The sequence below is a fragment of the Hemicordylus capensis genome, chromosome 5 (assembly GCF_027244095.1).
Source record: "Hemicordylus capensis ecotype Gifberg chromosome 5, rHemCap1.1.pri, whole genome shotgun sequence".
NCBI lineage: Eukaryota > Metazoa > Chordata > Lepidosauria > Squamata > Cordylidae > Hemicordylus > Hemicordylus capensis.
Window position 1 is genome coordinate 60,924,763 of NC_069661.1, and position 13,869 is coordinate 60,938,631.

General features: G+C 44.5%; 1 protein-coding gene across 6 annotated transcripts; it reads left to right on the forward strand.

The window, feature by feature from the left end:
• Positions 1 to 310: 310 nt before the first annotated feature.
• Positions 311 to 12,887, forward strand: LSM6 (LSM6 homolog, U6 small nuclear RNA and mRNA degradation associated). Of its 6 annotated transcripts, none has more exons than XM_053255079.1 (4): positions 311 to 502; positions 6,172 to 6,275; positions 11,647 to 11,760; positions 12,684 to 12,887. In XM_053255079.1, the coding sequence occupies exons 2-4, from the start codon at positions 6,182 to 6,184 to the stop codon at positions 12,716 to 12,718; spliced, it is 243 nt and encodes an 80-aa protein (XP_053111054.1). In that variant the 5' UTR covers positions 311 to 502; positions 6,172 to 6,181; the 3' UTR covers positions 12,719 to 12,887. The 6 variants fall into 6 exon arrangements, with proteins under 6 accessions (XP_053111054.1, XP_053111051.1, XP_053111049.1 ...); XM_053255076.1 differs by having other exon boundaries at positions 316 to 491; positions 6,164 to 6,275; XM_053255074.1 differs by having other exon boundaries at positions 340 to 502; positions 6,164 to 6,275.
• Positions 12,888 to 13,869: the final 982 nt, after the last annotated feature.

The following is a 13,869-nucleotide window of genomic DNA, read 5'->3' on the forward strand; positions in this document are numbered from 1 at the left end:
TAATTAGGAAGGCATAAATAATACTTGGAAACATTCTGGGCTGTTTCAGAGCAGCAACAATAAACAAAGCACAAATTAATGCTTTTGGCCTCCTTTGTGCCTATGTGTTACACATTTATTTAATTAAACAGAGTGGGGGGAGTGGGAGGAGACTTTTTAACTTCTTGTGCTCCTTTTCCGAAACCAGCGAGCAGTCAGCACTCGGCACAATTCGTGCAGCCCGATTCTATGCATATTTACTCGGAAATAATTACTCCCGTTGACTTCAACGAGACTCGCTGCCTAGCAAGGAAGAGAACGCAGCCTTAGAGGAAGAAGAACTCCACCCCTCCCACAGACACGGTCGCGCTGCTTTTTGGCCGAGTCTGGTTTCCGTAGCTGCGGCTGCTGCTGAAGCCGAAAAGCGCTGATTGGCGAAGCTAAGTGCCTATCAGTCTCGTTTCGGGGGAAACAACCGCCCGAGCAAACGAAGGAACGCGAGCACAGGACAGGTAGCGCGCGGGTGAGTGACTGAGCTGAGGGCGGGCAAGTACAGAGCTTGAGGGCAGCGGCAGCAGGAGGGGCGGCGGTTGGTGACCGTTAGCGGGGGCGCTCGCGCGCTTTTTTCCTCCCTTTGCGAACGCTCGAGGCGGCGTCAACGGCCTCCTTCAGGGCCTCTGCGGCTGGCGAGCGAGTCGGGGCAGTTGAAGGGGCTGGTCTCTGCTCCCTATGGCCTCGTTCCCGAATCCCCTCCCCAGCCGCTTGGTGTAGCGACAGGAGCCGCCTGTGCCGAGGCTTAAGCCGGCCGGTTCCTCGCGAATGCTGCCGCGCAGTCTCCCACCTCCGCACTTAAACCGGACCAGCGGCTGCCGGTTTTCCAGTCTGGCTTGACGGCGAGGTGCTCGGTGCCTCCTCGGCCGGCGCGTTGGCTGGGAAGGGCGGCAGCAGCCTCCGGCTGCGAGGTCACATCTATCTCCTGCTCACTTCTACTTGCAGCGCCCCCCTCTTGAGGACTGGCGACCCAGAATGAGCAGCGGTCACAAGAAAGGGCCTTGTGTGGCCACGTAAAGGCGGGCACGTTTGTTGCCGCAGAAGCTTCAGTGGCCTGCTGCTCCATGGGACTCGCACACTTCTTGCACTGCGTGGCCATCGGACTGCGCCACAGTGCTGTGTAATGTACACACAAGCGCCTGTCAGCGGAGGATAACGCTTCATGCCTCGGATGGAGCGGCCTGTAGTCCACCCAAGCTTTTGATGCAGTAGTTCTTAAAGGGCCCCGGGATGTGGTGTGTTTGCTGCAGCTGGACTAACACAGCTACTTCAGAAGTTGTCTGGAGCAGCGGTAGAGAATGATGGCAAGCATGCCAAATAAACCCATGTAAATAAAGCAGGCCTTTCCAAATGTGGCAATACTAATAATGAGAATAAGTGGTTAAAAAAAAAAAAAGCAAAGGCCAAATGCAGGTTTTCTTTCCCTTCTAGGTCAAACAGGTGTTCTCAATAGTGGCACCTATTCCCTGTCAGTCAAGATTGGCTCTCAAAGTGGCTTAAAATTAAAATGCTTCATTAAATTTATGATTTGAGTATCTTCTGAGCCCTGGCAAGTTGATGGCATAGCTCAGATTCTAGGCTCTTTTCTCCAGGTGGAGGGCAAAACTGCCTGGGGGCTGCCTGTTGGTAAAGGTGCCAGCCTGCAGAAACAGCCCCTCTTGATCTCATTTATTACCTTTTTCCAGCTGCATTTTCTTCCAAGGGACTTAAGAGTGGCATACTTGGTTCTCTTTTCTGTCCCATTTTTATCCTTGCAAGAATGGTAGGAAGCAGAGACTGAGAAATAGTGGATTTCTCAAAATTACCCAGTGAGCTTAATGGCTGAAGTTTTGAACCCAGAAGTCCCTGGTTCTTGTTGCACACTCCAGCTACTGCATCACATATGAGCTTTAACATGTTAAAACAAGTACTTGGGCCATGAAATGTAAGAAATTGGGCTTTGCTTTTCTCTTTAAAGCCCACAAATAAGTGTGAATGATCCACTGGAATTGTTGAATCAGATAACATTAATTGAGACTAATCTAGGATCCTAGATCTTCTGGACTTTCCCTGGAAATATGTGAAAAGTTGGCATGTGTATGTGTTCACAGGAGAACTTCAGAAAGTGTCTCTTAAAAGTGTCAAATGTTAAGAGAGTAGCTGTCGGCCTTTTCCCACAGGCTTCTCTTCTGCTTGCATAACTCTGATATGAATGTTGTAGGTAGGCCAGTTTTCAACATTCCTGTGGAAGATTCTGCCCCAATAACTGTTCTGTCCTTTTACAAGGGTGATTCCATACAGCAGTTTTTGTGACTATGGAAACACCTATATCGGGGAGCAGCAATATAGGAAGATGCTGAAAGGCATCATCTCATACTGTGCTGGAGGAGGCAATGGTAAACCCCTCCTGTATTCTACCAAAGACAACCACAGGGCTCTGTGGTCGCCAGGAGTTGACAACGACTCTATGGCACACTTTACCTTTACTGTTCGAGGCAATATTGCAATAATATTGTCTCTCGTTCCGGAAATAATTGAGTTAGTTGGGGGCTGTTTGAGTTAATGAGGCTGGTCAATCTCTTGTGTGTGTGTGTGCTGCTAGTGTGCATGCACACATGTGCTGTAACTATTTATTTATTTAAAATATTTATACCACACCCCTCCAGTGCGATACTTCTCGGGGCAGCTTGCAACAATAAGAAATTTTTTTTTTAAAAAAAAAAGTCAGATGAAAAACTATTGTTAGGTTCAAATTAAAACTGAAAAAATTATAAGAATAATTTTCAGTTTTAATTTGAACCTAATAATAGTTTTTCATCTGACTTTATAAATTATAAATTATAAGTTAATTTATAAGAAGCTAAATTATAAGAAGCTACCTGATATAACAAAATAATGATATTAAAAAACCTTTAAAAGGTGTGTGTTAAGTTTAAAAAAAAAAAACAACAACACTGAGGGAGGGAGCATGGCGAAGCTCTTCAGGGAGGGTGTTCCAAAGCTGAGGGGCCACAACCGAAAAGCCCCTGTCTCTAGTCCTCGCCAATTGGATCTCTGTTAGTGGAGGGGTCATGAGCAGGGCCTGAGATGATGACCAGAGGGCCCTGGCAGATTCATATGGGCTAATGTGGTCTGACAGGTACTCCGGCCCCAAGCTGTGTAGGGCTTTAAAGGTCAATACCAGCACCTTGAATCTAGCCTGGAAGTGGACTGGTAGCCAATGAGGCTGACCCAGTATGGGTGTAATACTCGTGAAGCAACTTGCACCCACAAGCATCCTTGCGGCAGCATTCTGAACCAGCTGAAGCTTCTGAACAGTCTTCAAGGGCAGCCCCATGTAGAGCGCATTGCAGTGGTCCAATCTGGATGTTACCAATGCATGAGTGACTGAGGTCAGGTCTGACTTCTCCAAGTAGGGTCGTAGCTGGTAGCTGTAGTTGGTAAAAGGCACTTTGTACACCGCAACCACCTGTGCCTCCAAGGACAGCGTTGGGTCCAGAAGCACCCCCAGGCTGCAGACTTTGTCTTTCAGGGAGAACATGACCCCTTCCAAGACCAGATTTACCTCATTACTCAGATGGTCAGTTGTACCAACCCAGAACACTTCTGTCTTATCTGGATTGAGTTTCAGCTTGTTTGCCCCAATCCAGTCCAGAACTGGATGTCTTGGGTGCAGTGTTGTTAACTTGTAGATTGCTTGTCCGTCTGTGGCCCAGTCGCCATCTGGGTAAGAAGAGCAAGATGAAAGACCAGACAAGGAGTTAAATTACTGGGATGCACATGCTATGGGAGAAACAATCTTGTAAAAGGAAAGCTTGCAAGATAAAAGAAAATTTAAGAGAAAGCATATGGGAAAGAGAAGTGAAATAAAACATGAGATGAGGCGACTATGAAAAGTAAAAATGTGATGTTGGAGGAAGCTTAGGCTATGCTTTTATTTAAATTAAGAAAATTTTCATCTGAATACCTCTGGTCTGTCCCAGCTACCCTGTGCTGGCATACTCTTAGGCCATGATTTACTAGAGAGTAAGTCAACTGCTTCAGCTGAGGTGCTAGGATATTAAGTCTCTTGGTCTGCTTTAAAGATGTGACATAAGTTGGCACTTCTAACTTGGCTAGGAGTTTGGAGTTTGGTGTATTCTAAAATCAGTGCAGATGTAGAGGCCTTGCACTTGTGCAAAGATAATGACTCATTGCGGTATTTGAAGAAACGCAACCAAGGTCAAGTCATTCTTTAAGCAATTGCAGAAGTAGGGATTTGCTGAATGGAATTCAGTTTTTAAGTATTATATTTGTGGTGCATCTGCTCAAATCTACTTCATGAAGAGGCTTCTGAGCCATCACTCACTGAGTTACTGCTTTACAGTAATGAAAACTCAAATAGCTGGTGGTTTGGGAGGTGCGCACCTGTGTGTATTTCCTAGAGTAGCTATCTATCTATATACTTATTTCTTGTAGACGGGCCATGTGCGGCGACGTGGAAAGAGGCGATTGGCTGAGTTTGCAAGCAGAAGCACCTGATTGGGCAGTGGGGATTCCATATGCAGAGTTTGCAAGCAGAAGCACCTGATTGGGCAGTGGGGATTCCATATGCAGTTAGGGAGAAGGAGCCTGTGAAAACAGAAGCACCATGGTGATTGGGCAGTGGGGATTCCCTATGCAGATGAGGAGGAGGGGCCTGTGATGGTTAAGGTCAGATGGAATGCAGCTGTTACTGGTCGGAAGATGTTCTGGATATAAAAGGATAGCAGGCAAGGGTCTGAAAAAAGACAGGTCATGAGGAAAGAAAGAGCCCCTTCAGGAGAAGGAGGATGCCGTTGTGTAAATGAACAAAATCTGTTAACTCAGGGAGGGAGGAAGAAAAAACATGAAGGGAGGGGGAAGGAAGAGTGGAGGAGAGAGAAAGAGAAAAAGAAGGGAGGGGGAAGAGAGACAGAAGGAAGGGCAAGGGACGGGCCTGAGCCTGTCAGCAGCCTGAGGGGAATGAGTGGCTATGGAGGCACTGGCAGCAAGGAAGGGTCCAGGCAACCACTACTGCTGTTTGGGGCTACCGAGGCCATTGTAAGAGGGAGGCAGTCAGGCAAGGGATGGGCCTGGGCCTGTCAGCAGCCTGAGGGGAACGAGCGGCCATGGTGGTGGCAGCAGCAGTGAGGAATGGCCCTGTCAACCACTGCTGCTGCTCCTGAAGGGAGGAGCAGGGCTCGGGTGAGGGTGGGGAGGTATCTGGGGATAGGAGGCTGCAGCTTGGCCAATAGGCAGCAGCAATGCTGCAGCCACAACCAAGAAGGGTGAGGCGGATGGAAGCAACGGGATGGAGGAGGAGCAGGAGTGCAGCTCTGGTGAGGGTGGGGAGATCTCTGAGGTGAGGGGAGCAATCAAGTACTAACTCGCAGATGCTCTAGAGCGTGCAAGAGTTCCAGCATTGAAACGGAGAGAAATAATGGCAGCGGTCAGGATGCAGAGGTGGAGGGCCAGCAGGCAAAGGCTCTCCAGCCAGAAGAGGTGGGTGGATGGCGGGCGAAGCCCTGCTGGCCAGGAAGAGGAGGCAGTGGCGGGGAGAAATTGTGATGGTGGTGAGGAGGTGGGCAGATGGCGGGCAAAGTCCTACCAGCCAGGAGGAGAAGGTGGGAGGCGGTGGTGGGATGGCCTGGCCCTGGCCCGCCCAATGGGGAGAGCTCCGCCAGGGGGGGGGAGCGAGCGAGCGGCCGGTGGTGAGAGTGAGTGGTGGGGGGGAGAGAGTGAGCTGCGGGGGATGTCACAGGCTCAGTACACAACTGCACAGATGCTCTGTGCGAGGTCAGCTAGTTTATATATAATTCATAGCCAGCATCTTAAAAACAATCTGGATTCTGCAATAGTGATCTTTTGTAGAAAGACTAAATACAGAAAATAAACTATGTCTCACTGCTTTGAATGTGTTAAAGGGGTGAACAAATGATAATCGTGTTCAAAGCTTCTTATTAGGAATATCAAATTGTGTGTAGTTAAGAGAATAGATTTATGCAATGACTGTAGAACTGCAGTTTTAAGTCTCTCTTCAAAAAAGCTTTTTGTTTTGATATTTACTTCCTGAGTGAACACGTCTGAGAGCCACTGCACTGCTTCTGTTTGCTGTTTGTGATCTGTTTTGCACCATTTTCTGATTTCTGCTTAGTTTTCCAGGTCTCTCAAAATGAGTTTACGGAAACAAACCCCAAGTGATTTCTTGAAACAAATCATTGGAAGACCAGTTGTTGTGAAGTTAAATTCTGGAGTTGATTATCGAGGTAAGTTATCCCTATCTCCTCCAGTTACCTTTATATATTTTTGTAGCCTTCCAGTTAGGGAAGAAGAGCTATAGAAAGTTGTTTGACAATTTTCAATCTTCTAATCAGGGTAGGTGAATCGTAATTCTGTATTTCTGTACATGTATACATCATAGAGTTAGTATGCCTTCATGGTGCAGGAAATTATTAACAACTTGGGACATTCACTTTTCTCTACTGGGGTATGGCCAGTATCCTTGGCAAAAGAGTAATGAAATTATTACACCCCTGCTAACTGGTCAAAGAGGTGCCTTTTACTATGGTGATTCTCTTTATTTAGCAGAGGGAAGAGTAACTGGCCCTATCCGCTCCCAGCACAGTACTTCCAGTGACTGTTGCTGGTGTGTGTCTTACGTTTCTTTTTAGAATGTGAGCCCTTTGGGGACAGGGAGCCATCTTATTTGTTTGTTATTTCTCTTTGTAAACCGCCCTGAGCCATTTTTGGAAGGGCGGTATATAAATTGAATTAATAATAATAATAATTATTATTATTATTATAGCTAGGCCCTCCAGAACTACTTGTTTTTTTAACCCATAGGAAAAGGTTAGCCACAGTTATTCAGTTAATGATACATACATACTTTATTGCACTCACCATTGCCTTAATGACCCAAGATAGATACTTTCAGCTAGCTGAGGAGATCAGATCCTTGGAGGGTTAGCACATCTCTCTTCCTCTGGAGAACTGGCAACCCCCTGCATTCTTTCTTCACCACTCTTATACCCATTTCCCCACAGTGATACCCTTAGAACATGTTAACCCTTGCCCTCTACTTGTTTATCAGAATATTGATTAACTAAAACCCTTATTTCTTAGCCTTTTGTGTCACCTCAGTTTCCCAATTTTCCCATCTATGTGCATCACTCATGGGTTTTGGTTCTGTACCTGTGCAGAGGACATCTTTTGATCTAGTTGAGTATAGCTTCTGTGGTCAGAATTTCCTGAGCACTTATTTCTATCGATGGGACAACTTTATCTGAAAGTTGTCTGTTTATCCTTTTTACTGAAAGTTGAACTTAGGCAGAATTCATGGAAAGTGACCTTTTGCAGAAAGTGGAACCAACTAATCTTTTACAGAAAGCTGAAATAACGTCTAATCAGACCATTTTTAAAAAGTCTTTAAAGATGCACCTGTTCACCCAGGCTTTTTAACTGATCAGAGGTTAGAGGTCGTTTCAGAGGTTATTGGTTAGAGGTCAGGGGTTGTACTGCCCTTCTTGTAACCTGATTGTTTTGCTCATGCCAAGCTAATAACTTACTTATATTTTACTAATACTTATCTAAAAATCCCACCCCCCACTAACAAGTTGTACTACAGTGATCATCTCATGCAGTACCCCTTAATAAAAAAAGAGTAGATTTGTTCTTCCTGAATAATGTTGGGGGGGGATCTAAATTTGATATAGTTGCATGATCCCTCCTATTTAACTTGAGAATAACTCTGGGTTAAAGTTTGACTGTAATCCATAAATATGCATTGCAGAATAAACTCAAATGTTCTGGAGTAATTAATGTCTATTTAGTTTTCTTGAAAATGCATCCTGAACTAAGTAGTAGAACCTGGAAGCAGGAAATGGTGTTCAACATAATCTGAAACAAGGAATTATGTCATTATGAGGCTATTCTCAATGACTGCTGGAAAGCAGGCTAAAGAAGCCCAACCTGCTTTCCAGTGGTCATGAGAGCCACCAGGCTCGCTCGCAAGCCTGGTGGTTCAGCAGCAGCTAGCCCACCTAAATACCCCTCCCATAAACGAGGTTAGCAGAGTGAGTGCTAACCCCGTTTTGGTGATTGTGTGCCAGTGCGGCTCCACACCGCAACAACACATGGATAGACTGGGAGGCTACAACAAGCCTTCTGGTTTCAGGGGTCCCCCCAGAATGTGCACTTGCGTGGGGCAGGCAGCCCTCAATCCCCACTGCCCTAACTGGCTCTGTGATGGAGCCGGTAAACGTGTGGGCGGCCGATCCAGCTGCCCAGGGAGGGCAGAATGCTTGTGTGTGGGGTATACAGGCCAAGCCCACTCTCCCCGTCAAACACACCCCAACACTCCACACTGCTCGTGTGGAGAGTCTCTGAATGCTCAGCAAGCAGTTAAATTAAAACTATACATTGACTGTCGGGTCAGTACCAGAGCCGCATCACAGACACGTGGGATGCAGGTTGGCTGCTATTGCTCTGGCTGGGGGGTGGGGAGAATTGCAGGTCTTGGCAGCCTGGCAATGCTGCCAGTGGCCAGTTCTTTAGGGTGGATGGCTCTCATTGTCTGCCCCCAGTGTTGCCCTCACCAGCCTTACTTTTTAAAATAATACTAATAAAAATTAAATGGCACTCAGAACACTTGGGATATTCCAGTTCCAGGGAGCAACAGCAATAGAGAGGGCATGCCCTCACCTCTTGCCTGTAGGCTTCTGAGAGGCATCTGGTGGGCCAGTGTGTGAAACAGGATGCTGGACTTGATGAGCCTTTGGCCTGATCCAGCAGGGTTTTTCTTGTGACTGAATTTTTTTTGAGATTCATTTTTTTTCTCAACACTCCAGCCTCTGGCTTAATTTTTTTTTAAACCACACACTGTCCATACATCCTACATATGACTGGACTGTCACTACTATACAGAGGCCTGTAGTTATGTGGTGGTGCTGGTTAAAATATCTAGGGGGCACCTAGATATATTGGCCATGGGCTGACATGGTTGTCCCTGTGTAGACAAACAAAAACATTACCTTTTGTAAGATGAACAGAGGCAGATTTGGCAAGGATACCCTCAAAGTTCAGCCTGAGTAACAACTGCCAACCTCTTGTCCTGATTTCTTCACCTATCCCCATGGCTAAAATTAATGGAACTGAAAATATGTATTGGTATACTGTGTCTTTGCAAGATAGTTCTTTAAGTAGACAAGGCCTAGAGTGCCTTTAAAGTGTTTGCCTAAAACCGTAGAGGTGTTCTGGTCATAAATCAATTTACTTGACAGGCCCATTGGTTTTAATTGAAGCTGTGTTTTCACATCTGTCAGTTCAAGTCTGATATATATGATAAAGATCTATACTGGCACATTTGTCTCTGTTGACATCATGAGAACACTATAAGTGCTACTATGATGATCATGTTATAACCCTAAGATTGCATAGCAATTGGGAGCAAAAGTACTTTGAGATTGTGGTTGAGTTTTTGTATATATATTAATCTGTGAGACCTCCTCTCAAGCAAGTGCTTGGGGATCATGGTCTAAGAATAATTTTAAATCTAAGTAATTAAAACATGGATGTCCCACAGTTTCTTCCTGAACAATGGGAATGCCAAAATGGTTAATAACTTTGAATAAATTCAGTACAATTAAAAAACAAGCAATACAATAAAATGATATTAAAAAGCAGCAGAACAAAATTCTAGTTTTCCAGTATAGAGAGAGCAAATCCTTAAATATTGTACCATGCCCAACAATATTAATCTTAAGTGACACAAAGTAATGTTTGTTTAATATATTAGAATAGATTCTCAGCTCTTGTTTCTCTAAATCCATTGTACTCACCTTCCATTTGAAAGTGGAAGTATACTTCTGGAACGTCTGAGGGGGCTGGGAGTGGAAGGCACTGTTCTGCAGTGGGTCCGCTCCTGCCTCTCGGGCAGGTTCCAAATGGTGTCCCTTGGAGACTGTTGTTCTTCAAAATCTGAACTTTTGTATGGTGTCCCTCAGGGCTCCATGTTGCCTCCAATGTTGTTTAACATCTACATGAAACCACTGGGAGAGATCATCAGGAGATTTGGTGCAGGGTGTTATCAGTATACTGATGACACCCAAATCTATTTCCCCATGTCAGCATCATCAGGAGAGGGCATAACCTCCCTGAATGCCTGCCTGGAGTCGGTAATGGGCTGGATGAGGGATAACAAACTGAGGCTGAATCCAGATAAGATGGAGGTGCTCATTGTGCGGGGTTGAAACTTGGGAGACGATTTTGATCTGCCTGTTCTGGATAGGGTCACACTTCCCCAGAAGGAACAGGTACGCAGTCTGGGGGTGCTTCTGGATCCAAGTCTCTCCCTGGTGTCCCAGGTTGAGGCAGTGGCCAGAGGTGCCTTCTATCAGCTTCGGCTGATACGCCAGCTGCTTCCGTTTCTTGAGATAGATGACCTCAAAACAGTGGTACATCTGCTGGTAACCTCCAGACTGGATTACTGTAATGCGCTCTATGCGGGGCTGCCCTCGTATGTAGTCCAGAAACTACAGTTGGTTCAGAATGCGGCAGCCATGCTGTTCTCTGGGTCATCTAGGAGAGACCATATCACTCCTGTATTGAAGGAGTTACACTGGCTGCCGATATGTTTCCGGGCAAAATACAAGGTGTTAGTTATAACCTATAAAGCCCTAAACAGCTTGGGCCCTGGGTATTTAAGAGAATGTCTTCTTCGTTATGAACCCCACCGCCCACTGAGATCATCAGGAGAGGTCCGTCTACATTTGCCACTGGCTCGTCTGGTGGCTACTCAGGGACGGGCCTTCTCCGTTGCTGCCCCGAGGCTTTGGAATGCGCTCCCTAGTGAAATAAGCCTCCCCATCTCTGACCATTTTTTAAAAGTCTTTAAAGATGCACCTGTTCACCCAGGCTTTTTAACTGATACTGTTTTGATTGTGTTTAATGTTGTTTTAGAATATTGTTTTAAAAAATTTTAATTGTCATATTTTAAATTTTTGGTTTTTAACTAATGTTTTAACATTGTTTTTATTTTGCAGTAAACTGCCCAGAGACATAAGCTTTGGGCGGTATAAAAATATAATTAATAAATAAAGTGGGACGGTGGTGGTGGGGGGACTGTCTTTCATACTATTGACTTAATTAGTTGTTTGGATAATTCATAAATTAAATTTTGCCTCAATGTATACCCAGAGTGTGAACATATTTGTACCATTCCATGTATCACTGAGACAAGACTTGGCCTCATGCACATGGCTGTCTCCTCCCATTAGGTGGTTAAACGTGACATGCCTATGTCCAGTGAAATTCATGGCCATTTGCTGCAATAAGTTAAGGTATACTGGTCTCGACATAATCCATAAGTGAAAGAATAGCATTTCCAGCTTCTGCAGAAGAAGCTATTGATCTTGTGACAAAGGGTTCTGCTACAGTGATTTTATATTTCATATGTCAAATGATAGTGACTTATTCACTTTACTGGATGGATGAAAGTGTGATGGCAATTGTACCATAACCAACCTGCATTTTTACTAGCTCTATGTTTCAGCCTCTCTAGTCATTGCTATACTTTTAATACAGTATTTGATTATGAAATACTGCATGGTTTTGTAGAATCTTTATTTAATGTTTTTTTAGGTGTGCTGGCTTGCCTGGATGGGTACATGAACATAGCTCTGGAACAGACAGAAGAATATGTAAATGGACAACTGAAGAACAAATATGGGGATGCATTTATCAGAGGAAACAATGGTAACTATTCCTTAGACATTAGGGTTTGGGCATATTTAACTGCCTTGAGAGCTCTTTAAAAAAAAAGTGTATTGATTTTAATATTTTAAAACTTTGAGAGCAGTTGTGTGAAATGACGTGGTGTTCTTTAGGGATATGCACTAACTGGTTCAGTAGTTCCTTTCCAGACCACCAAACCGGTTTGGAGGTCTGGCATTTGGACCTGTTCGGCATGGGGTTACCTTTAAGGAGCAGGGAGGGTGCCTTTACCTCCCCCGCCTGCATTTCTGGCACTGGTGCCATAACTGCTGGTGCGGGGCTGTGGCGTACTTCCTTGCAGCCCCAGTCAGCGTAAATCCTGCCTGACACACGTCGGGTTAAGGGCACCCTCCCTGCTTCTTAAAGGCGATGCACACACCCTGCTGCCGAACCGTCCAACCAATGCTTCGTGCACATCTCTAGCGTTTTTCTTGTAATATTTTGGTGTAATAGATGGAATAAACGGTCCTGCAGATTCTGGCTTCTGCAAAAAGACTCGTTCTCTTCTCTCAGTTCTCTTGACACATGTAGAAGACCTGGGGGAAGAACAGGCTCTTTTTTTCAAGTCCTGTGAGAGTTTGAAGCTGGCAAGAAGTTCTGTGAATTCTCCTTGCAGTCCCCCCCCCCCCTTCCTGCAAGGAAACAAATAAGGCAAGAGCCAGCTCTTTCCTTCAGCTCTGGAACATGAGAGGGACAGGTGTCTTGTCAACTCTTGCTGCCTTTGGAGAAAGCAAGAAGTAGCACAAGTCATTTTCCGTTTTCATCCTTGCAGGAAGACTGCCAATCCATAACCCTGACAGTAATGCTAAATAGTGTGTGGACTGTAGCTGTTGTAACTAGCTTTGACCTATCATATCTTGTACTGGATTTCTGTAAAAATCTTAATTTTCTCCTTTTTTAAACAGTTTTGTATATAAGTACACAGAAGAGGAGAATGTGAGCACACCTGAAGATGGAATATTTTGTACTGCAGCTTTTGTTTTTAACATTATTTTGTTTGGTGGTGGTAATTCTTGAATGAACAAGATTGTTGCATTCTACTTTACTGACATCCAGTTTGGAATACTTTTTTGTTACTTGGAATGAAATAAAAATGGAAAAGAACATGATCTATGTTTATGCTTAAAATATTTTTACTCACATGAACTGTTCCAGGTTAAGATTAATGCTCCCTAAAATCTTGTTTTGGGCTGCCAGGCTAGTAATAGGGTAAAATGTTGAATTGCTGACTGAACAACAACAAAAACAAAAACCTTGAATAGTGGTTGTAGCAGTTATAATGGAACAATGGGATGTAAGAGGATGGAAGAAAAATCCAGGGTTCAGCACTGCCAGCTTGAAGTAAGCACAAGTGAGAAACGTTTCTGTTTGTGTGCAAGCACTCCATATCCTAACAACCCTTCCCTCTCCCAATTTCAGTGAACTTTTCTTCTGTTTCCCCTTTCACAAGCTATGTTCATGGCTGCTTTTGCACTGCAGAGTTTACAATAGGTTTGGAAAGTCAGTTTCCTGCCTGTTGTGTTTCGGGCCAAACAATAAAATAAATTGTTTTTGCTAGAACACAAATAGGGAACTTGCAATGTGTAGGGTTGCAATGATCAAGAGAGTGGGGACAACATCACCTTGCATAACTATAAACTAGCCTTTAGATTACACAACCTTTCCTTCAGATATCTGTGGCCAGAGAATTTCAATTAAGGTGTTTTAACATTTTAATTTGAGGAAATGGGAGAGTAAAGAAGGCGTGTAACTCTAGTTATAATGAAATCAGTATGTGTTTTGTGTGTAGCAATTTATATTAAAATTCAAATTTTGTGAACAGTAGGCTAAAACAGTTAATAGGAAATTTTTGCCATTGGGGTTTTTAAGTTTGCAATAGCTGTTGACCTGTTCACAATGACCTTAAAATGGTTTTAGGGAAGCTAAACAAAAGCAGAAGAGCCTATGAATGCAGTGTTTAAAATGTTTATGAGGTGACAGAAAACCTCAGCATGGGGTACCTTTATCCACTTATTCTCTGAACAACTTAATGCTGCCTCCAAGAACAGCACATACCTCTTATGCCATGCATGAATGAGCACTAACAATTGT

What these genes read in the sequence shown, in the direction of transcription:
- LSM6 (XM_053255079.1), top strand. Translation starts at nt 6,182, where the DNA reads ATGAGTTTACGGAAACAAACCCCAAGTGATTTCTTGAAACAAATCATT. An exon ending in TTCTGGAGTTGATTATCGAG is followed by an intron (nt 6,276 to 11,646) that starts GTAAGTTATCCC and finishes ATGTTTTTTTAG; the next exon opens with GTGTGCTGGCTTGCCTGGAT. An exon ending in ATTTATCAGAGGAAACAATG is followed by an intron (nt 11,761 to 12,683) that starts GTAACTATTCCT and finishes TTTTTTAAACAG; the next exon opens with TTTTGTATATAAGTACACAG.